At 27.1% G+C, this 27,819-nt stretch overlaps 1 protein-coding gene across 6 annotated transcripts; it reads right to left on the bottom strand.

The window, feature by feature from the left end:
* On the bottom strand, positions 1-24,622 carry LOC113552910 (protein FAM102A). Of its 6 annotated transcripts, XM_026955928.1 has the most exons (11): positions 24,395-24,609; positions 24,180-24,274; positions 23,663-23,815; positions 9,744-9,864; positions 9,476-9,669; positions 9,141-9,262; positions 7,532-7,775; positions 6,642-6,956; positions 2,123-2,391; positions 1,201-1,357; positions 1-1,126 (listed from the first exon to the last, which is right to left on the bottom strand). In XM_026955928.1, exons 3-10 carry the CDS (start codon positions 23,806-23,808, stop codon positions 1,239-1,241), a joined length of 1,530 nt encoding a protein of 509 aa, XP_026811729.1. In that variant the 5' UTR covers positions 23,809-23,815; positions 24,180-24,274; positions 24,395-24,609; the 3' UTR covers positions 1-1,126; positions 1,201-1,238. The 6 variants fall into 6 exon arrangements, with proteins under 6 accessions (XP_026811729.1, XP_026811730.1, XP_026811732.1 ...); XM_026955929.1 differs by lacking the exon at positions 24,180-24,274 and having other exon boundaries at positions 24,523-24,622; XM_026955931.1 differs by lacking the exon at positions 6,642-6,956 and adding an exon at positions 4,716-4,892 and having other exon boundaries at positions 24,180-24,610.
* Positions 24,623-27,819: the final 3,197 nt, after the last annotated feature.

Genomic DNA, 27,819 nt, shown 5'->3' with positions numbered 1-27,819 from the left:
ATAACAACAATGATATTTTCAAGTCGTATAGTCCATTTTGAGCTCAACAAACAGAAAATAATAATAATAATAACACAAGACAAAGATATGATAAAATTGTCAAAAATAAAAATATAAATAATAATTTTTAATTGTTTTAATACAATTGACCAAATCATTTTTAAATTTTCAGTGCGACAAAGCGGCTTTTAAACCATTTAAAAATTAAAAAAACAATAAATAAATAATAATACAAGATAATGCTTACGTATTACAATATAATATGCGGTGCGTAATTAATGACGTGACTGGATGTTTCACTGATTAATTTATCTGAGAGAGATCAATGGTGTTGTTCATAACAATGACAAAAAATAAATAAATATAAATATATATGACGATGAAATGAAAATCGTTTCCAAATTGACAAGGTTATATAGGGAGTTTTAATCATCCCGTATCAAAGTCCATTGGGCGAAAACGATTGAAATACTTGAGGCGTGCAATAAATGTACAACAGTTCGGATATCATAATAAATTTTACTTCAATGTTATTACAAAATATATACTTAATAACAGATGTCAATGCTAATGTCATTGTGCACGTCTATGACTTTTATAGGAACATTATTTTGTGACTTAATCGTTTGTTACACGATGGACTGTCGAATACTCGAATAAATGACTGTTTAACATGACACGATGATACATGGAGAGATAAAAAATATAAGAATTTTTGATAACAGGCTACATAAGGACCAACATAATCCAGACACCAAAATATGTAATTAACAGTGTTATGGTTTTGAGGATTGTTAATGTACGTCAAACGAAAAGAACAGCATTTAACAATATACATTATACATAAATAAATTAATATTTATATAAATAATATTGTAAAAGAATTGAATTGTTATATAATTTGGATGTGTGTATAATAAATATATAAAAATTTATCGGTCGGATTAATAGATAACAACGTCGACGGTGGCATTTTACAACAGTAGATCTGTAATAGTATGACTATTAGTGGCAATGCATGTGCCGTGCAACGAATGGAAAGCAGCACCACAACCGAACCGTAAAGGGTGTTCAGTCAAAATAAGCTTTTTCATAAAACAAAAAAAGCATTAAGCTCGTGAATACTCTGTAAAAATAAAAAAATTGAATTTGGATTACAAATGTATATTTTTCTCACATTATTAATTTTCTTTAACTCACTAAATATAATATTATCGTAGATTTAAACACTCTGGGCGTTATCTATTGTCTTCCATCACCACCTGTTTAAATAGACTGTTAGACATGTGACACTTGACGTCCTGACTGCCGAGCGTAGTCGTACCATCTTTGGCTATGAACAACTGTAGTCCCGATCCTATGAAACAAAAAAATAAACATAAATTCGATGTAAATCAACAACAGCTAGTAACAATATCATAATTTAATATGTACGACTTCGATTTTCCTTGAGCTTAAATTAAATTCACAATCATTAACAGTTACTATTTTAAAAACACTCAATTACTGTTTATAATAATATACACATTTACAATTTTAAATTTAATATTTGCATATCTTTGTGTTTTGTAATTTAATATGCATATTATCAATTCGTTAAAATAACATATTTCATATGTATAAATAATTATGCATTTCAACATGATAAAAAGTAAATACCTTTTTTTATAGTTTTTATATCATTAGCTGTTAATTTATTCATATTTCTTTAATTGAATAAATTATAACAAATAGTTTAACGTACTTGAATACTTCAAAATCCAAATAAAAATAATGGTTAAGTGAATAAAATAAATTTTATCCAAAAGCAATAAACATCGTATATTATTTATGAAAAAAAATATCTTTAGGATCAAAATATTGAATTAAATAGTAGCAATTTGATTTTAGTAATACCCTTCCTATTTCTAAATTTTCAATTTATATCAAAATATGTGTACAAAGACACAGCATCTGAAAGTGCAAAAGTTATGCTTTTTTACATTTGAAACTTTATAAAAAAAAAATATTTTCAGCCTAAACCAATTTTGTAATTTTTCTGATAAATAATAATAACATCACAAACGATGACGACACAACAGCAATAACAGGATATAAATTAATATAAGTAAATTAAACTTACTGTGCTTATTTTCCTCGTCAGCTGAATGATCGTCCAAGTTAGTTGCCTTGAGCAGTTGGTCAATGAGACTGTCCGGGTTGACCCTGGTCACCTCCACACGCCCGGTAGCCTTTGCGCAGCTATCGTCAATGACGCTGCCGCCCGTCGCGGTCGACTTCTTATTACGCCGTTCCAGAGCAGCTTTGCCGCGATCCAACGAACCGGTCTCGACACCACTGAGCACAGGTGAAGCTTGGGACGCGGATATTGCCGTGCCACTAGACGTCAGACTGAAAAGAATACGCGGATACAAATCAATAAAAAATACATGAAAAACTAACACGGTGTATGTAAGCGCATAATATATATATATATGTATGTATGTATGTATGTATGAGGCATGCAAGCATATTTGATCACGTAAAAAATATACAGGAGTTTCAAATGTTTTGTGTGCTGTAAGTTATTATAGTGATAATAGTGGACAGTTTCATTTGAGAATTTAAAAAAAAAACTATACGTTTTTCTATAAAATATTTAAATAAACGTTAAATTATTCTACCACTACATACACAGATTCGTGTTTATACCATTTATACTAATCGATTAAATATAAATTTTCAAATTTAATTTAATTTTGGACATTTTTACATGTCTGTATCAATAATTTACAAGTTTAGAATTAATTTATAATTATCAAATTAATAAAAATAAAATTGTATAAATTTAACATTTATCATTATTACCGAAACTTGTGAAGATATAATACCTAAATGTGAAGACTTGGCCAATTGAACACAATTCCGACTAATTTTTAACATGCACGCAATTTGAAATAATCCGTATATATAATATTACGAATATATTAAAATTAATACATGTGACGGAAGCGCCACATAATACAATATACCTTTAGTAGATATATACATAATACATATACTATGTGCAATATAATATGAAGTGATATGAGTGTAATGAGCCTACTACAGATGCTAAAAAGCGAAATGCGCGTGCATAAAATATCGTTAAATGTCACTATATTATAATTATTAAGCCAAATGTGGAAACTTGATGCGAAAATATATAAAGCTTAAATTTAATATTTCGTCGTGAACTGAGAAAAACAAAATATTATTATTATTAACAGCGAAGAACAACAGCGGAACGGCACCATCGTGAATTATAAATGTTACTTCTTTATGAGTTTTATTTCATTTTTGGTAAATTTACGACTGCTTAAAATGATTAAAATCGATAATTTTCAAAAAACTTTACACCGTAAATATGCAGCAGTGAAAGAGGCGACAGGGATAATAACATTATTATAGTATCATTAATAATTTTTGAAAAGTACTACGTTGTACAAGTACGAGTATAAAATATAAAAGCAAAATATTAATAATAATTCATGCATTATAAAACAATAAGCGTTTCGAGGATGATTAATTCCATATAACATGAATATTGTACACTACCGCGTTTTCAATTTTCAAAGATATTATAATACCTATAATATTAATTAACAGATTTTCTAAAACCTCTGTATTAAACACCCCGTAACGATCGTGTTAAGCAATTATAAATAATAAAAAAAATTCAAGAAGAATAATTAGTTTTTACAGTTCATTAATCGTGTTGATGTTCATGCTCGACGGATTAACTCAAATTAAAATAAATATGAAAAAAAAAAATAATAAAAAATTAAATTAAATTATTTACAGTTATTATGATAAGTTTATCTTTACTCGATTCTATTTTTTGCATTATATTAACAAATCTTTTTTAGTAATACCGATAAGACAATAACATAACAGCATAGGTATTGCATGGTGTAATTATAATATTATATAATATACATCGTATTATATTAATTAACATTGCTCACATTATATATATATATATATATATAAAACAATAACAGTGATTAAGGTTGTGACACATCATAATATTACATGTATTATAATATAATACCATAATATATACCTGATGATCTAATTACACGGCTATACTAACTTTCGAAGTCAATTGTAGTAGTTTTAAAATAAAATATTTTCATATAGTTTTAATAATAACATACATTTTTTTATTTCATAATCAGAAATTAATCGAATAAAAACTATTTATTCAATATTTGATAAATAAAAAAAGTTTTAGACAAATATTCTACATCTGATTATGAAATAACAAAATAAGTTGTCATTAAAAACATTAAATAGCATAAAATCCTAATTAAAAACATGTTTTTTCATTAAAATGGAGTATTATCAAAATTACTTCAATTTAAACGGAATAATTTTTTTCAGTCATAATAATTTACTTTAAAAAAATATATATATTATTATAAAGCGATATACATATACTGAAACAACGCGCGACGTTATAAACATGGTATAAGTAAATATATCATATATATGTAAGCGTTATTTCAAATCATCCGACTGATAGAAAATGGAATAAAATGGTTAATAAAGAAAATTCATGCAATATAATATTCAAAACGAAAAAAATTCAAAAAGTCTAACTCGGCGGAAATACAAGCAGTAAAAACGACGCAGACTGTCATGCACATTGCACACACAGTAACAAACAAACGCGTGAACGTCAATCGACTAACATTTGGCTCGGTCGCCTAAACGGAGACGACACTAAGGTGTCGGAAGTGCTGAGCGATTTGTCCAGTTCCGGAAGCTTCTGAAGCGAGTTCATGTTGAGCATTCCCGGGAGCACTACGCCGCAACTACCCGCAGCCGTGCTGTCCAACAGCAGTTTACGGTGGTGCATACAACTGCCCCTGAACACGCACAACACACACACAAACACGACGATGTACAAGAGTTAAATGCATATAGATTATATATATATATATATAAGTAGATACGTAACCCAAAACATCTTATAAGAACCCCCTACCCCCAGTCTTAAAATCGTTTGTAAGCATAAATTACACACATTGTGTACACTATACAGTATGAAATTAATGTCAGTCCATCGCAATATAAATACCTATATCGTAAATCTAGTTTAAATTAACACTTTTACAATTTATAAGTTTAGGATATATGCGGCCTGCAGGTATAGATCTTGTTATCGTAAAATATATTCATATTCAAAAATATTAATTTTAACTGAATTAATGCCATTTACAACGCACTAGATTTACTCAACATATAAATACTGTACACGATATACATATAAAAATAAAAGTGTCATATTTTTTCTATATGCTTCGACGTCATTACCCGATATATATTACTTATAGAGGTACATATACGTTATATAAAGTGATTCTTTTATCGAATAACACTCATTATTTTAAAATCTATTAACATATTTTAATTAAAATTGTAAAATAATGAGTGTTGTTAGATAAAAGAATCATCTATTATACTGCGTACGGAAAACCTACGTAAATATACTATATTACTATACATTTGGAATGTTATACTGTAATCGAAGATCGTTGGTATATATTTTTATTTGGTAAAATAAACACATACGCAGCCAAAATATAATAATATATATATTTATATATATTATACCAAACTAAATATTAACAACTATGACTGAACAGTGAACACACACTTTATATATAGTATATTTTATTAAAATCAACAACGACCGTGATGTACATGAAGGAATTGAGTGATTAAATTACAATTCAACGTAAGTACCTACTTTTGAGAGTTCTATTAATAAACATAATTAGAAATCATTAATGAAAAAATTAAGAAACCTCCTAATTTATCGATGAAATTTTTGAAATATTTCATAAAAAAAATATTCAAATTGGCAATATATCTTTTGTCTTATAGGTAGTAGGTAATATAATCTATAGATAAATTTTTGAAACGACAACTATATTGTTTGTAATTTCATATTCTGAAATAATTTTTATTGTTAAATGCAAACATTGATTATTGAAACAATTATTTATTATTTGCGAACAATTAAAATGTAATTAAGGCAGAGAAATTGTAACAACTGCTGGCTCTATCGCACGAAATATTTTCTACACTATCCACTCCAATCGTCTAAATTCACGAATAATAAGTAATTGATCCAATATTCGATGGTTATGTATACCTATATATATTACCTATACTAATCAGGTTATTATAAGCTGTTAGTTGGGTAATCGGGAACATTTCCACAGCGTATAACAAAATAATTAAAATAAAGTATTGTTAAATTAGTTTAATATAATATAATTAAAATTTTGAATTAACACTTCTCCAAAAACAAAATCCGCCAGAGCAAACAAGAATACCTAAGACGCCAGAAACACACATCCCGTGTTAAACAGTTTACATAGGTGTATATAAAATGTAATTGATATTATTGCAGCAATAGTATATGACAAAAGTCAGCGTGAAAATATATATTATACTTTATTGTATAGATCCGTATCCACGATGATGAGAATTGAGACAGTATACGCAGGTAGAGGTAATTAAAGTGAAGGCTGAAGCGTATTATTTCAATAATAGGAAGACAGCGGTAGCGTAGCTCGCAGGTGCGGGGTGGGCAGGAGGGTCGTTACCTATTAGGGGAATCAGGGGTCAGGGGCAACAGGCCAGGCGACGAGTTGGTCCGGGGAGACGGTCCGGACCACGGCGGAAACCGGAACCCTCCGGCGTGCTTGTTGTCCGGTGTCCGAAATGGGTCCTGATGGGTGCACACTTGAGGCGACGGCTGCTGGTGTTTGGCCTGACGCAGCGACCAGAATCTGGACCGAGGGCTGCTCCACAATGGCGTAGTAGGGGGCTGCTGTGGGTGCTGTTGATGCGGCGGCGATGGTGGCGGGGTGGCCGGCGGTGGCAACAAAGTAGGCGACCACACGGGCCAGGACGGCGACCTGATGTAGGTATATCACAATAGTAGATAGATATATTGCGATTTCGACATTCGCATAGGAACGTAGTAATAATTATTAAATACTATGATTATATAATATTCTTCGTTCGCATTTGAACATAATTTATAATATTACTATCATGTCTACAGTAAACTCGTGATAATATATAATAATTAATAACACATGAAAAAAAATAGTTCTGCGGTGGGCGACGGACAGAGGAGAACAATAAAATTCTACGCAGGTTATATACGCCCGCATATTTTATACTTGCAAAGCATATTGCAGTTCAAGTGGGACGAAAAACGAATGTATCAATTTTATATGAGACCAGTATTATAGTACGCGTTGGTTGTATGCATCATTTGACTGAGAGAAAACATTTAAAATACATTCATTCATATAACTAATAAGTGATAATGCTATGCCATAACAAAATAATATACACATGTACAATATACATAATATACTGCAACTTATAGTAGTACCATTTTATATCGCACAACGCGATACACATCCGATATTTTTTCAAGGATATTGAATTATTTTACTGAACATAATGATTATTATATTACCGGACGTGCCCGCTGTCACCGGAACTGCTGTGCCTCGAATGAGAGTTGTGAGAACTAGAGCCTTTACTAGTGTTCGAAGAGTTACGGGAATGTCCGCTCGAACCAGTTACGTGATTAGTAGCAGTGGGCGCAGCAGGGTTGTCGTGTACTACTACCATCGCGTCGTCTTCTAATTGTTCCGAATGATTTTGATTCGACTCAGACACGGCGTCGTGTTTTTCTAAAGCACCCATGGATGGAATGTCTGTAAACATGCGATATATCCAGTATCATTAAATGTACATTATGAATTATAATACATCGCAGATAAGCTGATAATACGAGTCCATACACATGTTACAAACAATATGCACAGGCAAAAACGCACTACGTGACACTTTATTTTCCAAGACCACTGCAGTGTATTATGTATTATAATTTATAACTATACGATTATAAAATGTACTAAACATAATATTATATTTTAAAGAAAAAAAAACTGTTTAATTTGACGTCCTGTGTGCATGGTTTTTGACGTGTAGATAACCATATATTATGAAAATTCAATTAAAACAATTTCTATGGCTTTAACACTTTATTTTTTTTTCCTGTCGATGTAAAATATTTATTATTACGTTGAAATAAATTGCTTTTTCTAAGTTCGAAAAAAATCATTAATATTTACTAATTTAAAACGTCAGCTCTTAAAATGATATACTAATAATTGTTATTCGTATTATAAAGTTGTATTTTTCAGAAAAAATTAAGAAAATATTTATTTATTACTATGTTTTATTCTTTACAGAAATGATTTTCATTTCGTAACGATATGATTTAAAAATACAGTCGATGAGTATTGTTTGATGGTAATTATACGCGACATAGTTTCCTATATTATAGAAGTACTTTTAGAAAAAATCAAAATATATTAAAAAATTAGTCAAATAAAATGACATTAAAATAATGAAATTAGGAATACACAAAAACAATAAAACATGTAATGTTGATTGTTGGTTAATAATAAAGGGATCTCCTGTTTTCTAACACCAGTCTAGTATAGGCATACTTATTAGGCACTTAGGCAGTAAAGAGGAACTATAGAAAAAGACCAAGATTTGAATATAGTATAAAATAACTATAGAATCTAAAGAGCATTCCAGATGTAGGTCAGCGAATCGAATTTAACTCTGTATATATAATATACAGGTTTGAATAATATTATTTAAGTACACAAATTAAACATTCAAAAGTGGAAAAAAAATAAAATCGATTTAATTATACCCACGTTGCTTAATCATTATACAAGAATTACAGAATTACACATCATTATTTTAAAATAAAAAAAAATATGTTGAAAAACAACTGTATTACAAAATCAGTTTCCTCCCACTGAGATATTTTGGATGTATAAATGTCTATACTATCATGAATCATATATTGTAACAAGTTTTTCGTATATTTTGAAAAAAAAATTCAAATTAAATAATTATATTACATTATGGAAAGAGATCTAACTCAGCAGCAACTAATTTTAATTACTTTTTAAAAAATAACTGTAATATATGTATATAGATTACGCGTACGTATTGTATTTTATAGTGTAAATCAGATACCTGAAGTATATGCATACCTGATGGAAACAACGATCGTGTATTCGGCAAACTGCCGAATCCGCTGCTGGGGTATTCGGTATCTTCACGTTGCGGGATATCGCCATTGGTAGTGGGTTTTTGATTTAAAGCGGACGTTGGCCTATGAAAAATTCAAAGTATAATTTTAATAGCTTAAAACAAAATAAATACACTGACGACCAAAAATTCAAACCTGTACTCGTACAATATTCTCGAAAACTAAGTAAATTGTATGACTGATAAATTGACTGAGTGCTTCCAAACACCAAAATATATTGTGAAATTCACTATGTATACATGTAGACTTAATACAGTAAAAGTAATATATACTTACACTTTGAACAATATGTCTCCGGCTAACATGTTCATAGATACGGATATTCTGAGCATCGAGTTGTCCTGTCGGTGGTGCCGGGTGTCGTACCCTTCCAACAAGCAGCGCCTAGAACTCAACCCAGCTCCAGCCAGTTCAGCCAAATTAACATCGGTGAAACCGAGTTTTTGAAAGCTGCGACCGCCTTTCAGTTCCTTTACGATATAAACGATTAAAATAATTTTTATATTGCCAAGATGGTATTTCTGCATCTACGAGTATTTTATACTTTGCGAACAGATATCCGAAGGTTACACGGGTCCAATATTCCGGTGGACGCATTGGCGCTCATCTTACAGACGAACTCGAATTTAGCACCCCACCGAACAGTGTGATCTCGAACCTCCTCTCTGTAACCAACACATGCCAGGATTAGTATAAAAAATAATTTAGGTACATATTACGTATTTATAATATAAGTACCTATGTTATTACAAATAAGCAGAGTATTATTAACACCGTAAAAAAAATAATACACAAAAAAAAAAAATTAAGTACGTTATTACTATTTATGTTTCTGTTCTTTTATAATTTTAAAACATCGTAAACTCTAAATACTTGGCAATTAGACTATACTATATTGCTTTGTACAATGATAGTGCGAAAACTTTAAAACAGACATTTGGCAAGAGAATTGGATCATTGACTTTGCAGTCATCACTATAAATGTTTATGTTATTTACAACTTAAATTTTACCTAAACAATTATATGTATATTGTATATTTTTATGTATAATGACTATAATGTATATGTTTATTGTCTATATATATTTAATAAAGTATTTATATTGATTAAAATAAATTCTTCCGAAAAATACTATATAATATAGGTACAGATGCACATGACTCAATACGAGTAATACATAAATATGCCATGAGATGGGGATATATTAAACAAATAAAGTCATAGCTATAATTCTATCGTAAATATTGGATGAATATGAGAAAAAAAATTAAACAACTAAAAAGGTATGTATACTTATTATCATATTATAAATTATAAAAAATGAATACATCTATATATTATATTATATTCCGAGCTATCTTTCTATCTATTTTTCTTTTAGCTGCAAGTCCATCAATATACTACACGTGCTTTATATAATATTTTACAGCATCTATACTATAAATACACTCTTTTTTTCTCCAAATCAGTCACTTGAAACGTGTTTGACAGTACACTACCATATACTTTCCGGCAGACATTCCGCAAAACTACACGAATACTGCGTAGACACATGTTTCTCGTTTGTTGGCTCCTCAGCAGCACATGCGTATATTTACGTGTGCAGTACACTTTAGTTGAGGAGACGATGAAAGGAATTTAGCGCCAACGAAATTGGCTACCGTTCGCCGAGAAAAAACTGTTTACTATGGAAGGATTTCGACAGTTTGGACGGTTTCCAGGTTTTTTTTTCAATGCATCAAATTAAAACGACAGCTTATTCAAACACTATGAACCGTTATTATAACATGATAAAAGTATATAGATTTAAATATTGTAAAAATCGATGAAAGATATTAAGTATATTCGTCGTATACATACACAATCGGAAATTGTATGAAATAGCGTACTTAGACATTCTGCAGAAACATATGATAAATTTAATTTACACAATAATATGCACTATTATTGACTATTAGATTTGTTTTATGATAGCATCGATTCAGATTTTTTGCAAATATACTCAAACGCAATAAGTATTTAAATAATTTGCATGACAAAACAATGTAGGTACGCGAGGAACGAACAAATAACAAAACGCATAAGTTTTCATTTGAGAGACGATTATAATTACTAATTAGATTAAATGTTTAAGTGAATCTATATAATAATAATATTAGGATTCACTTGTTCAGTGTTCGTTGGGGCAAAAATTTATTAAACAGAAACCTAACTCGACAACGCAATAATATAATTAGACATATATCAAATTGTCCACTCGAAAACAATATCTAATAAATTTCATTTTTTGGAAAAACAAAGACTGTTTTAGAAGATAATCAAATTATAAACGTTATAATAATAACGTTCTGTTCACAAAAATAGTGAGTTCAATTAAACAGAACACATTGATTATGTCATTCTTCAAACTTTTCAGTGTGTTTTTTAAGCGACACAAATTGCCAAGAAAAAAAAAATTACCAATAATAATCTGTTAACCAATTTTTCCATAAATAATATTAATTATTATTTATTATACTTCCAGCATATAATATTATAAATTATAATAGTCATGTTAAATTACGGCCACAGTGTAAATCTTTATTGCCGCAGTATATTTACATTAAATGAATAATACCTACATTATTATCTCGTTATAAATGGTTAAACCTATATTACAAATATTATTGAACCCACCCGGATATAAATCGAATTACGAATCCTTACAATGAAAATTAGTATAAACAATAATACAGCATTATGATCATGTTATTGGAAAAAATCACCATGACGGTTAAGTCCGTTATTAAAGATTTCCATAACTATAATAATATACTGTTGTGTTCGGCACTCGGGAGTAGGTACACTAGGTATATATTGCATGAAATTTTTATTTGTACGAATTTATTTTCCCCGAAAGCGTTACAAATGTATTCGTTCTAGTTAGGTTACAAGCGTGTAGGTTACGCGCCATATACCTATCTGCAAAATATAAGTATATGCCACAATACAAGTAGTATTATTAATACATTTAAGTACAAGTAAATCGTAAACATAGAACTAGACATTGGTGTCGTACATCTAATTATACGCGATGTGGTCAATGTCGTTTTTACAAATTATATTATAATATATTATTTTTTTTTTCATCTGATACCAAGTATATAAAAACAAAACCAACCTACCGCGTCATCATCAAGGACAATTTAAATGATTACTGTGTTAAGTGTGGTATTGTTTCGAACTAAACTGCTAAACTATAATATATGCTATAATATACTATACAACCACCACATACGATCTGAATAAAACATCAGAGTAAAAGGATTAAGTTATTCGATGCCATATGTGAAAGCAACACATCCATCCAAGGTTCAGATTTAAAACTAAATATTAAAAATAATAATATATTATTATGTTTATAAAAATATAAGCTATAGAAATTTTATGCATGAGTATCATCGTTACGAAGCTCATATTATACTCGAACCTATAGGTACCTATAAAATATATTATCTTGTTTGTTTCATAACTGATAGTTGATACCCTGTACAGTATTTATGACAAATAAAAATCATTGTTCTACAGAAAATTTTAGTATCTCCGGTCCGTTTATCTCATCTTCTATATACATGTCACGTGAAAACGTAAAATGTTAATAATATAATTCTATATTATAAACTACAAATTTCAACGCTAAAACAACATAAAATATCCGTTATAGACTAAGCGGTAGAATCGTTTGACTTGTATTGATTAAAATGGAAATTGAAGGGCGGAAATTCATATATATTATGTATAGTGGTATTATAAACGCTGTAAGTCGGTAGTATTTAAAAATCAATTATTACCATTAAAAAGCAATACATTTAAATATGTTGTTTGAATAATAAAATCAATGATCTCATAATAATCTTAAACCAATCCATTTTCTGTAATATTTAAGTTCTTCCCCAGTTCAATTGAAAAATGCATTTTTGATGATAAATAATGACAAAAAAGATAATTTAAAAATGTATATCATGTTTAGGTTTTAACTAAATTGCACTTGCAACAACGTTAAAAAATAATTAAGCATACACAGACTATAGATAAAAATAAAAATTTTCAAATAGTTATGAACCTGATAATACATTAAATAATTTAACGACCTACAGTATTTTAACACGTAGGTAGATAGTATTAGAAGGTATTACGACTAGGCAAAAGTTATTTGTACGTATCATACACATTATCTACAGATAAGGTAATTACTAATAATATGCTTTTATTATATTTACATAGAACATAAACACTAGATATTAAATTTGTCATGCCAATTTTTTCATATTTAACGGAAATCATAACTATTTACAAAACTGTGATGCGTTTAACGTACCTATAACCTAACATAACACAATAATAATAATAATAATTATTATTTATTATTGATACGATATTCGTAGTAATATTACTCTAGAACTAAATTCGCGTCGTAAAAGTATTTAATAGCATTAAAATATATGAATATTATACATAATATATGCAGTGTTTACTTAAAAATGAATAAAAAAAAATATTTCATACGTGCATGAACAGTAAATTTTTTGAGAAATGTTTTCTTCAACTAGAAAAAACTATTATGATATCTTACAAAAATAATTAATAATTATAATCATTATTATTATTAAATTTTTATAGTAAAATTAATTTTATAGATGTTTAGACTATTACTTCTGTATATGCACCGATGACGCGCGCGCGTATCTTTACAATTCAAACGTATAAATTATAATCAATACATTCAATTTCCTAGTTTCGGGTACGTTCTATCAATTAAACTATCTACGTTCTATATATTAAATATTAGGCACACACATCATCAAACCTGAGAGCTTGTTATAATAGTTCCGTGTTGCATCTACTTTTATATTACTTATAGGTTTACCTTTACTTCAGTATACCTTTCTCTAAATATATATACATCATGCATATGTAATATGTATATTATATAAATCATAATATACTTGATTTAGTGAATAGATAAAGTCAAAACAAACTAGTGCACACAAGGTACCTATACCATAAAAATACACATCGACTAAATACGCTATAAATCGGGAGTGGCCAATAATAAATACCTTGTGTGAGTGACCGCACACCAATAAGTGCAACGCAAAGCCAAAAAATGAATCGTAATATCACTATATTATACAGAGTAATTTAAAATTTATGTTATACCTAGCCATTGTATTATATATAAATTCAAAAGATAGAGAAAAATGTATAACATAAGGTTTTTTTTTATTTAAAAACAACTATAATTATTTTTTATTTTATATTTGTTTACATTATTTTAAGGAAAGGAGTTGGGGTCAACTTTAAAAATTCAAATGAAAACTTTTTGCAAACATAATGTGAAAAAAAATTTTATAAACTTTAGTGTGAACATTAGTTAATGCAAAACTCTATCTTTGAAAATTTCCATAAATATTTTTAAGTTAACCCCCCCCCCCTATAAAATAATGTATAACGATAAAATTTACAAATTATATTGTAAATTATTTCTGAATAAAATAATTTTCGTACTATACATTTTTCTCTATTTTGAATATACAATATATTATGATAAAATGACTGTAACATACATTTTGAATCCACCTACAGATTAAGTTTTACTAAGCTCCAAATAGTCTTGTAAAAGTATTATCGGTATATTATTATTTGAATAGGATATAGAATAGGTAGTTAAAAAAATTAGTAGGTATTATGGGGACATATTTATTATTCGTTAATTATTTAAAAATATTTTTAAAACGAAATAAACTAATTTATTACCTATATTATTCTTCAAATTATTAAAAAAAAATATTTAAATTTTAAACCTGAGAAAAATAATAATACATTTCATATATGTACACGCAATTTTATTTTTTTTAGTGAGTTAGTGAATAAAACCGCAACTATGATACGAGCCATTCGTATAATATCACTACTACAAAAGATGATTTTTTTATCAAACAAAACTCATTATTTAAAAATATATAAACGTTTTTGAAAATATTTTTTTTACATAATTTTCAGTCGAAATAAAACAACATTCTTTCAAAAAAAATTATATTTTTATCGTTATAGTTTTTTAAGTTTTTACATATTTGAATGACAACATATGTTTTTAATTTCATATTCTAAAACAATGGTTTTCAAACTGGGTGCCGCGGCATACCAGTGTGCCGCGAATATCCACTAAGTGTACCCCGGTTTTTCCATAAATTACCGATTGCATTATGATATAAGAAAATGCGGGTATGTATCAACTATTCGTCCGAGAATTAAAAATATTTGTTAATCCATCAATAATATATTTTTTATTAAATATATATATATAATTATAATTAATTCAAAATAATTTTGTTCATCTAAAAAAAAGGTCAGTATGTCATGAAAATTTTTTGAAGTGTACGGTGTTCTAAAACATATTTTTTAAAGTATTTTGATAAATAAAAATTGAATTTCGGGCTAGTAGTGTATACGACAGGGACGTACACAGGGGGGGGGGTGTTTTGGGTGTTCAACCCCCCCCCCCGAAATACTTGGGTTTTTGCATGATTATTTACTTATTCAATTTTAATATTAATTTTGTTATATTAATCTTTGTATCGATTTGCATTTAAAAAAATTATTTAAAGTATACCTAATTTTCATAAAAAATTGTTGTATTTTTATTAAAAAAAAAATCTACTTTTCAATAACTGATTTTCAAAAACACCCCCCCCCCATCCCAAAAAAAAAATGCCGTTTTAGCAATTCAAATAACAAAACAATATGCATAGAGAATAATCAACTAACGATTATTAAACTATAATCAAATCTGAATGTAGACAAATACTAAAAATAAATCAAATAGACCAATACATAAATTAAAATAAGAAGTTGTGATAAAAAATAAATAGTGACAAAAAAATGCTAATACAAAAAAGATAAGACGATTGAAAAATACCTGATAAGGAATACATAAGTACATAAATATGGGAACTAACTTCAAATGCAAAAATAAATTGTAACTATATGGTCTTAGAAGGTCTTCTAAGATCGTAGTTATTAAAGTTTTATTATTTACACAAATATTAAAATACTGTGTTAAGAAAATGATAGTTTTAATAATTTGTAAAATTAACATTGACTTAAATTGTTCAATAGACCCCCACAATTAGCTAGCTCTCATAACAGCCAACTGATATTATCTAAAACTCTCTCATCAAACAGGGAGACAGCTCGAAATGTAACGATGTTTGTTTAAAAAATGCATCCACATTCTAAGGCATTGGTGATTTTAACACACATCCTTTCACATAACTATAAAAAAGAAGTCAAATGAAGTTATGTCAAATAATCTGGGAATCCAGTGGTTAAGTGACAGATCATTAGTTGTAAGATTTCTCTACAAGCGCCACATTATGAAACTAGACGTCTGCAGTCACATATAGTTAAACGATTTGGACGAGTAGATAATACTCAACGATTAAAGTTCACATTTCAAAGCTTTAGAGATCAAACATTACTGTTCATGAATTATTGTTAGTGCCAAAACAACATTTCAATTAAATATAGGAAATCCAAATAGTCAGTTTTCATAATGTAAGAATTAGGTGGTTAAAAAACAAGAATATGCGCTGCATTTCAAATTGTCAATCCTTGTATGTTAGAAAGGATTTGAGATTAACTGAAATATCGGTTGGATATTCTAATGAGGGTTATTTTTTCAGGGGTCACTTTAAACAACTTAAAAAAATACAAAAATAAAATAAAATTAGTAAAAATGTTTACCAATTAAGTATTCAAATACTCCTAAAATCATTTTTTACGCTCTGTAAACAATACACTAGATTTCTTTGTAATACTTATAGAATAAAATAAAAATGTATTTCAAATTTTTTTTTAAACAATAAGAAATGAATCTGATTAAACTCATACTGAAATAGATTATTTATGTGTACAAACACCGCACCACCACCGCCTAAATACTATATTAATATTATATTCATCTATAATTTACCCATCAAATGTACATATATTTTTATACTAAATGTTATTTCATAAATGTAATTAAAGGTATAAAGGTAATTATTTAGAAGTAGAAACATTTTTATCCAGTTTTTTATGTAAAAATACAAGTTTAAATATAGTTTTAAATAGGTACTTTTTTATAACATCATAATTTTGGAAATTAAATGTTAAAAATAAAAAAATAAATCAACATTCTTTAAAAAAAGACAAGAATTAATTAAGAAAATGTTTTGAGTAAAAAAAAACTACTCTAAATAATATGTTTATATAGTAACTATAGTAACAACAAACATAGTTAATTGTTCAATGATGGTAACAACAAAAATTAAAAATCATCTAGTTGAACACGCGTCCGTAGCACATACTAGCACTACATGTCTATATACATATAAGTATATTATTATATATCAATAAATACGGTTTAAAAATTAACGCTTCCGATGAATTTTACGTAAAATAAATTGATTTAAAAGCGAAGTATATTAGTCTGCTTCTGAGCATAATACACACACACTATACATATAAATATCATGTATTTATTATTTAAAATATTTACGGAACTAGCGCTCACAAAATAGCACAAGGTATAAACACGTCGGCGTCCACCTGCTGCACCTCATCGCCTCATCCTATCCTGTCATACTCGTGTGCATTAGATAAAAATATTATTTCGCACGACTGTGATTGTAAAACAATTTACAAACGCAAGCAATAACCACAAAAACGTTTTGACAATATAGAAGAAAGAGATTCGTTAATATTGTTACTAATTGAGATTAAATTCCTCGTAGATAAAATATTGTATATTAATCGTGCGCCGCGCGTATAGTGTCTTATATTATATCATAGTATAGAGAACCGGAATGTCAGTCGGTTGGGTACAATTGAATTGAGAATATGAGGTAGTGATGGCAATGGTACTTTTTTCTGACTCTATAGTAATTCGTTTGTAATAATTATGATCCATGACTAGCGCGTGGCCTAGATTTTAGACGTTGTGTGCGAATATCATACAGCTGTAATATTGCGCGGGTATATTTAAATTGTGCGTTTCCTCCGTGAGTAAATTTCAATCGAATCGACAGTACGGCACGAAGACCATTACTCGCGTAAAAATGAAACGCCATTAATCCCCATTTACGTATTTTAATTTAAATACAGCTGTCGTGTGAAAAAAATACTGCTCGTTTGCATGCGAATAAACATTTCAAATGTACCTATGGAACACTTGTCCACTGCTACGTAAATAATTTATATTAAAGAAAAATCTAAATTACATTATATAGTTTCATTGAAGCTCAAAATGTATAAATTATATCCAATATATATTATTTTTGTATACCTATATAATAACAATAAATATAATATAGGGACGATAACACAGTCAGCTATGATCAAAACTTAATTAATATTGTATGTACATATTGTGTTTAACACTGTTATCTATGCAAGTACATCAATAACAACCGTGTATATAATAAACAAATTTACACCTAAGTTACGTTCAATGGCCTTAGATGTTTTAAATAGCTTTTAATAAAAAACTACATTTTTGTCATTTATCTATATTATACATATTATATATTGAATATTTAGCTTTACTTGTAACATGCGGTAGTCGTGAGTTATATATTATTTAATTAATTAAATACGTTTTTCACGAGAAAGTCAAGTTTTTCACAGAAAATCAATACAATGAAAAATATACACCTGATATTTTTATATTTTTTGTTTTCAGACTGACAGACAAACCTAATATATTACTTATATACGTACATATTATAGTACAGTTTAAATGAAAACCTACTACCATAGTATCAGTTCAACAAAAACATTAGAGAAATTGGAGTATACATATTCAATATAAATATTAATGATGGTTGGTGAATTACAGTAAATAATAAAAACCGTTTTTATTAATCATATTCTCAAAGGGATTTATTATTTGTATTGTAGACAACATTTTATATTCGATACTCCCACTAATTAAAAATTGTTAATATTAAAATCTATATTATGGTATAATTATGTATAGTTTATATTTGTTTACGTCAGACACAATATAACAATTTGAAGAGAAAAAAATTGTTTAGTACTGTTATAAAAAAATTATAATCATAAAAAACCGCATTTAGATAGACTAATAATTGTCTCATACTCCCATGGTACTTGTTAATTTATATGTATAACTTATATCTATATGTAACGCGTGCGTAATATACATTATTGTTTGCTGCTTAACGACTTAATTAAACACACTTTTTAAATTATTTCCATACACACAGATACAAACAGAGCTCAGTGAAGTTCAAAAACATTTGCCATACATTCTTTGTTTAGACAATTTACGTAGCAACTAATTTCCCGTCACTAATGGTTTTTGTGTATGTTCATACAAATTAAAAACGTATGGAACTATTATTATCATTTTAGTAGTAAATTATACATATAATTAAATTAAATTTTAGGTTTAATATTTGCTACATATGAAAGACGGTCTTAACCAGAGAAAGTTTTGAAAATATAATTATTATTATATTATAATACTAAAACTAAAAACAAAATATAATTATAAAATTAGATTTTTATAATCAAATGTATATTTTGACTATAGATTTTTTTTTCTGAGTATGGTTACTTAAAAATTGATCTCAAAATATATACTAAAATTAGTAATTCCGTTACTTAATAAAAAATCATTAATTAATTATCACTTCCGTGAAACTATATTATAAAAAACTAAAAAGTAAATAACATTCATCAAATTCATACTGGTTAAGAATAGCTATAGTAACAGTGTAACACTGTTATATAATTCATATTCTACCTAACATTAAATATGTATGTACCTCTTTTTGAAACATATGTATTAATACAAATTATCCAACTGTATATACAATTTAATAATAAAATAATCACAAGGTAGTCATTACTAAAGATAGAAATATATAATAATAAAAAATATGATGCATGTAGTACTAATACAATTTCCTCTTCCAATGTCAACGATTTAAAATGAAAAAAAAGATTAACCTAATGATGAATACAAGATTTTTAAATAGCTACATTTATAACAATACAAGATAATATAAATGATAAAATTATGTGTCTAATGACCACTATGATGTAATGATGTAATTTAGTGTGAGTCAGTCATAATATTAAACACAATTTAAAAAACATTCTAGGCAACAGAAAACATCTTTAGATTTATCAAAATAAATAATATATCTGTGATAAAAAATAAAATTGGTCCTATATTTCCATAATTCATTCGAATATTGTTTCTAGAACAACTATTTCTACTAAAAATGTAATTTGTTTTTAAATATCAAAAGAAATTGATAAAGGCACACCAATAATTTTTAAAACAAAAATATTGAATATATAGATAGGTAAAAATTAAACTTAAAAATTAAAAAAACAAAATGTATGTAAAAAAATACTAATAATAAGTATATGAATTAATTTTAAGTTAATTTAGTATTAATATTATAACAAATTATTTAATTTAATTTTAATTTCAAATTTTTGACAAAACACAGATTTGGGTTAACAATTACTTTTGATTTTTTTTTTTTTTTTTTATTATTATAATTGTCGCTTTTTTAGGCCCAAAAAATGCTTCACCTATCCTCTTTTAAATATTAAAAGGATGTATTTTGATTTTCTAAAGAAGATCCCCAGCATATGGAAAACTATACAAAAATTTCAAACAAACATAATTTTAACTAATCTTTAATTATATTTTATTTTTTGTTAAGCTAGTGCTAGAAATATTGATATAAATTATTTCAATTTATCAACCACCAATAGTATTACATTCTGCAACTTATTTAAAGATTATACAATTGAAATAAATATTGTTTTTCTTTTACAATAATTAAAAAAAATGTAGATTTAAAATAGATTTGAAACATAAGTTTAAATATGAATATTAATTTTGCAGATGTCATTAATTCAGATGAACTGACATATTTGTTTAAATTAAATTATTTATAACCTGATACAAAATATTTTGTTTTCATAACCTTGAACATAAATTTATTGTATATTATAATATAAAATATACAATAAATTATATACCAGTATATGTTTTATCCATCTTACTAATGTAAAACATACCAAATTTGCATTCAACAAAATAAATTTACCCATTATCTAATCCAAGAGAACATCGTGTATCATCATGAATCTAGAAAATATTCTTACCTTTAAGTTTGATAATAGGTAAATAAACTCTAATATTAAAATTAACATAAAATGGATTCTGTTGAATGCAAATTTGTTACAATGTACATTAATAAGACGTCGACAACATATGCAAGTACCACGTCCTCTTAACTATTCATACTATTTAAATTAAAAATATCATAATATAGTTGCAATAACCAAATCATTCACAAGCCTTAAAAGTTAGGTACTAATGATATAATATAAAATTATATTTAACTAAAAATTAAATAATGTGAGAATCTAAAATGTAAAAAATACAAATAATAGGTACACAAAATATTAATATTAATATGTAAATAATTACTATATTTTAATAATAACACATATTCAAAAACAAATATTTTTATATATTTTATACTTGAAATTATTTGTATAATTTTAATCATTATTTGGAAAAGTACCAAATTATAATCCAAAAGACTGATTATGTTAAAAAGATAAATCACAGATCACAAATTTAATTCTTGATTGCAGTATACAAATTATAAACATTAAAATTGAGATAAAAAATTTATAGCAAAATCCGTAAATTATATAAATGTTTTGAGTTTAAATTTCCAAACACTTAATAATTTTAAATTTAATACCTAAGCTAATTTGTAATAAATCTGAAATTAATTATTGTTAATGATATTATAATAATCAATTGTATTAATATTTAATAGCTGATTTTTTTCTATAAATGCTTAAATAAGACATCAAAAATCTTATAATACATCTTTATAATATGAAGTCTACTACCATTATAAAAAAATCTTTTTTATAAGTTATGTCATTATCATATGTTGACGTGGTGAATTATAATGTTACATATTACTATTAAACCTATAGATTATTCTTTAAATAATATATTATATAATAATTATAAATTAATAAACATTTTAATACATATTATATTATTACTTGTTTAAAGTTATAACTCCATTATAAGCTAATTAGCCATTTGGCCAATACTTTAAGTCATTGCTTTAATGATATTTTATCATTTAAAATATTTTCAACCATTATTTTTTTAAACCATTTATTTTCAGTATTGTTAATAAATGTATGCTATATTAATATCTTTATTTAAAAATTAGTGTATATCTATTATGTAAAATATATATAATTGTTAAACATATTTATAAAGACTTTTGGGTTGTTTAAATAATACAGCCCCGGGACACTTCAATAAAAAAAATTTTAAATAAATATCTTTATAGTTATAAGCTATGATATTTTAAATGGCAGTATAGTATAGTTTTGATAAACTTACAGAACAAATTTTTATTTTACTAATTCTTAAATATTAGGAACTTACTAAAAGCAATACTGTTAACTTTTAAGTTTTTAACACAACATTAAATTTACACTATTTATTTACTGAATTGAAGCTAATAATAAAGAAATTATAATTAATAAAAAAAATAAGCAATATTGTTACCTATTGGTTATTACTTACTAACAACACTTTAAAAGTTGTAATTAGTGACTAAACTTTGTCATATTAAAAATAATAGAATCATCATTTAAGTTAAACACTAAACTTTTTGGTTTATAGAAGTTAAAAATTAAATTATGAATAAAACCAATGTATAAATAGCTGCAATGATAACTTAGAAAAAATGTATAGAAATCTGCAAGTATTAAAATAAATAATACAAAAAAAGTCAATATATAACCTAACCAAGAATAATTTTTAACACTACATATTGTATCCATAACCATAAACAGATATTATTGTTAAGAATACTAATCTTCACGTTTAAACTTGTATTATATTCTAACAGAGTAACAACTATTTGAGAGGTTCCAAGAATGTTAGGAAAAAAATACTACCTTACACATATTAACCAAATAAGATAATCAGTAATCACAGCAATTTATCACAAAAAAAAAAAAAATTCAACTTTAAATTATAATAATATATACTACTATTGCAGTATCTATCATAACAATATTACCTATACTTCAAAACTGGAAAACACCGTTCAAATCTCTATACCAAAAGTTTATAAGATGTTATAATTTATAACAACAATATATATTTTTCTCAAATCAGACATTAATGGTTAATTTAGTATAAAGAATATACATAAAAATATTAAACATATTTATCGATTATACATACTATAACCATATACCTACACACTATTATGCACATTATATTACTAATCAAAAAATAAATGTCTGAAATCTTCAAAAAAAAAAAAATCTCTTACCTGGATGAAGTATCACTAAAATTCCCGCCATCCAGTAAGCGAACTTTAGCAAACAATACAGCATTGACAAATGGGACGGCTGTTAAATCTTCTAGGCAGAGATTAACAGTAAACTTATATCGTTTCTTCTTCACCATGAATGACATTTTGACCCTGTACATGAGTAATTATGTTAATAAAACCAAAATAACTCGAACAATTATCAGACATTTCATACACAATATATCACAACTTGTTATAGATACAGATCAATCAAACTAACCATGTATATATCTACTACTAATGTGATAATGTACCTATAATGAAATTTAGTGACAATGAGAAGTAAAATCAATATGACTACAACCATTAATCGTATTGTTGACAAATGTGTGTCTGAATGAATATTTGTGCGTACGTACAAATGTGTGCATTGATGCACAATGAACTAACATCGGAATGTAAAAAATATGCCTGACCATATTGACCACAGATAACAAGTTAGTGAGACCAATTATTATGTAAGTAAGTGTAATACCTGCAGGAGTGTCAGTGGATCATCTATACGTTAAGCAGCATAAAATGCATCTTCTGATGATTTCCTAACACAGGAAGAATAAACACACTGCAACACTATATATTTGTCGAGAATGTCATAAATTAATAGAAAAAAAAATGATTTGACAATTCTCTTTGGATGATATAAAATAGAAGAAAAACGAATGTGAAAATTAAAAAATTAAAAATTTTTACCTAACAACCGACGACGTGCGATTTTTTGACTAAAACATAAGTATACAGACACGTTCACATTTCACCGGTACATATCATATGCGACGTACATATAAATATTTATAAAAAATATATAATAAGTAAAATACCTTATATTAAGTATTTTATTGCTATTTAGATCCCTACGGGAAAGTCGACGTCGCCGACGGGGCAAAACAATAACACTTGACAACAAATAACAATATCGGACGGATGGCAACGACTGCGACAGAGACACCGCCACCGTCGATCATATGTTTTTCATAGCTCGCGTCAGCGCCATCTATCCGTCGCGTCTTGCCTACGTTGCTTACATAATAATATTTTTGCGCGCACCCGAAGGGATCTGGTATTCTGTCGATGAACGGTATCAATCATTGAGAAATAAATTGGTTATTACTTTATAGAGTCAATATTCTTTAATCGTGATTTAAATTTTAAATCTACATCGTGTGTTGTACAATAGGCGTAAATAGGAAATACATTCCATGATAACAATAAGATAATTGTCAATTGGTAAACAATATATTAATATATACACAATACACATTGTACATCCCAGTCCTTAATACTCCTATACCTATACAAAGAAATATGGATGACGTCTGTTGTTAGAGAAAAATGTCTAATAAGTTATAACTTAGTCCATTTATATTCTAAGTACGTCGTTAATAACTTTATAACAACAGTTTTAGAAAAAAAAATAGCACACTTAATTAGATCCCATAATGACCATAATGATACGCGCGAATATCTATTTCTAATAATGTTAGCACTTGGCTAGTGGCATACTTACAACTAATTTTTTTTTTGAGAGGGGGGGGAAGTTTATTACATTATAATATTATATTTATGTATATAAATGTAGTTAAATTATAAAATCAAACTTTCTGTTTTTATTTGTTAAATCATCAATCACTTCATCGATCTCAAATGTTAATTGTCGGTGAATTAATAATAAAGCAAGGCCATTAAGTCTTTTCATTTTGTTTCAATACCAATTTTTTCTAAATTTTCTATGATCGAATCTGATAATCCTGCTCCGGATAAATCATAAGCGGGAACAAACTATAAAAAATCTTCCCGTTAAATGATTTTTTTCTAAATTCACGTATCTAGCACATAATAAAACTTCTTCGACACCCGATACAACGGCAGTAATAATGAAACATTTTGCTAAATTTACTCGAGATATACAATTTTAAAAGAATCAATAATAGCTTTTTGACTTTCGGGACTAATATATTTATTTCGATGTGCTGGGTTTTCAAAAATATTTCTCAAATGTGTATCACCAAGTGCCCTGTATCGTAATATCTTTCGGAAATTTCCTTCATTAACATTCACAGATAATTTTATTATCAGCTGACCAGAATCTCTGTGTCCTCTAAGTGCTAGATCTTGTCTTCCGCAAAAAGCTATGGCTTCAATAATAGGCTTAATATTCATACGATTTTTCACGAATTAACTAGTTCTGGCCGTGTCCACCTGATTTATTATTACTTTACTTGGATTATTTTTTGTGAACAGAAAACGACCCACACACGATTCGACACTGCCTATCGACTCCACTATATAGGTACCTTCCTCGCGTTTCAATCCTTTCTTACTCTTCGTGGTTCGTACTATTTTAGTAAGATGTGAAAATTAATATTCCAGTTTGCACTCTTCATAAAAATAGTAATTATATCCTTTCAGTTTTCCCCTACAATACGGCCTATAGCCTATATTAAACGACACAATACCTATATATACTACAGTAAACAGCCAATAAAATTGGTCTCTACGAAAAACCTTGATATAATTCGTACAATAATATTGTCATAACTCAAATCTATTAATTAGGTCACGTCATAATTAAAAATTCAATACCAAATTCAATTGGTTTTATTTTTTTTTTATGTGATACACGATTGAAAAATACCTAATCAAAATAATATCTATAGATAATATTTTTTATGAATAGGGTGCGGATTTATATGTATTATAAATTCAAAAATATGTACATATATATGTATTTATTTTTATCCAAAAATGCAATTAAAAATACAAAATATTATATAAAAAAATGTTTTTATTCTAGAAAAAAAATTATAAAATAAGTGTATAGGTACGTAATTATAAATTATACAACACTACATTAGATTATTATTTTATTAACATTAATTATGAATATATTCAAATTAAGTAATTATTCATTGGAGTTATGACATTCTTTATCGTCAACAAAACAATTGACAATCATATACTTTTTTATGTTGTCAAAAGTAAATCGACGTCAATTAGGATACAATATATTTTTTACGTCAACAGAAGTTATAGGAGCAAATTTAAAAGACCCTAAATCAGTAAGACTAAATTCAAAAGAAGTTTGCGTATCGCAAGGTTAGTTTAGTTTTATTATTACGTGGTGTTATGGAGAGTTGAAACTCACAATTATTATTAGCACACATATACGGACTGGAGAAGATAAAAACACATAATATAAATATGAGCGATACAGTACTAATTTTTTAAATAGCTGAATATTTAATAAAAATATGTAATATAAGTAAATTATGTAAAAATATGTAATATCAACCATAGCTTAAAATAATCAGATAGTCCTATAACATATTTCTATAAAGAAATCGTTCGAATATTATCATTCGCGACAAATATGTAAATACATAAAAATCCGCACTCTAGCTATGAATAAAAAAACTAATATGTATAAAGAATAAAAACCGTTTAAAGTATTGAAGAATCGGGGTTTTTTACATAGGTATTTATGTTACGTTTAGATAAACGTCTAGATCTAGAACACACCATTTACCTATATGTGTCACTATACCTGAGCTCAAATATTGCATTACCCCAATGAAGTCTGAAATGTCTTTATTTTTAAATTTTAAACCAAGTTCTAATGACATTATTTATTTCCTCATTTCTTCTGAAATCTAATATTTTCTATAATTCTATCTTAGCCACTCTGAACCACATCTAAAATAAACCAAAAAAACTTTATTTTCATGTTTACATGAGTCATATTTGTTATATTAGTGCAACAATAAAATTACTGTTAATCCGCGTAACACAATATTGTTTCTTTTTTTTCATATTACCGCATATGTATTTTAGGTACCATATTTTCATTTATTCCGATAGAATACTAGGGCAAGGCTTATCAACTAGTGCACTTAATTCTTAAATATGCAATAGTTACTCAATGATGATGGCCGGTGGGTGATGGGTTCTGTTAACAGGCATGTGTACAACATTTAGATACATATATGTATATAAGCAATAGGTAATAAACCTAATAAAAATTATGAATTATAAATAGCTAAACAAATATACTAAATTAGATATTTGTGAAAAGATTATTATTTTATTATTGAGTGATAGCAGGTGGTAGGTGATCAAAA

The sequence above is a fragment of the Rhopalosiphum maidis genome, chromosome 2, assembly GCF_003676215.2.
Source record: "Rhopalosiphum maidis isolate BTI-1 chromosome 2, ASM367621v3, whole genome shotgun sequence".
NCBI classification, from domain to species: Eukaryota; Metazoa; Arthropoda; class Insecta; order Hemiptera; family Aphididae; genus Rhopalosiphum; species Rhopalosiphum maidis.
This window is presented reverse-complemented; position numbering and strand designations above follow the sequence as displayed.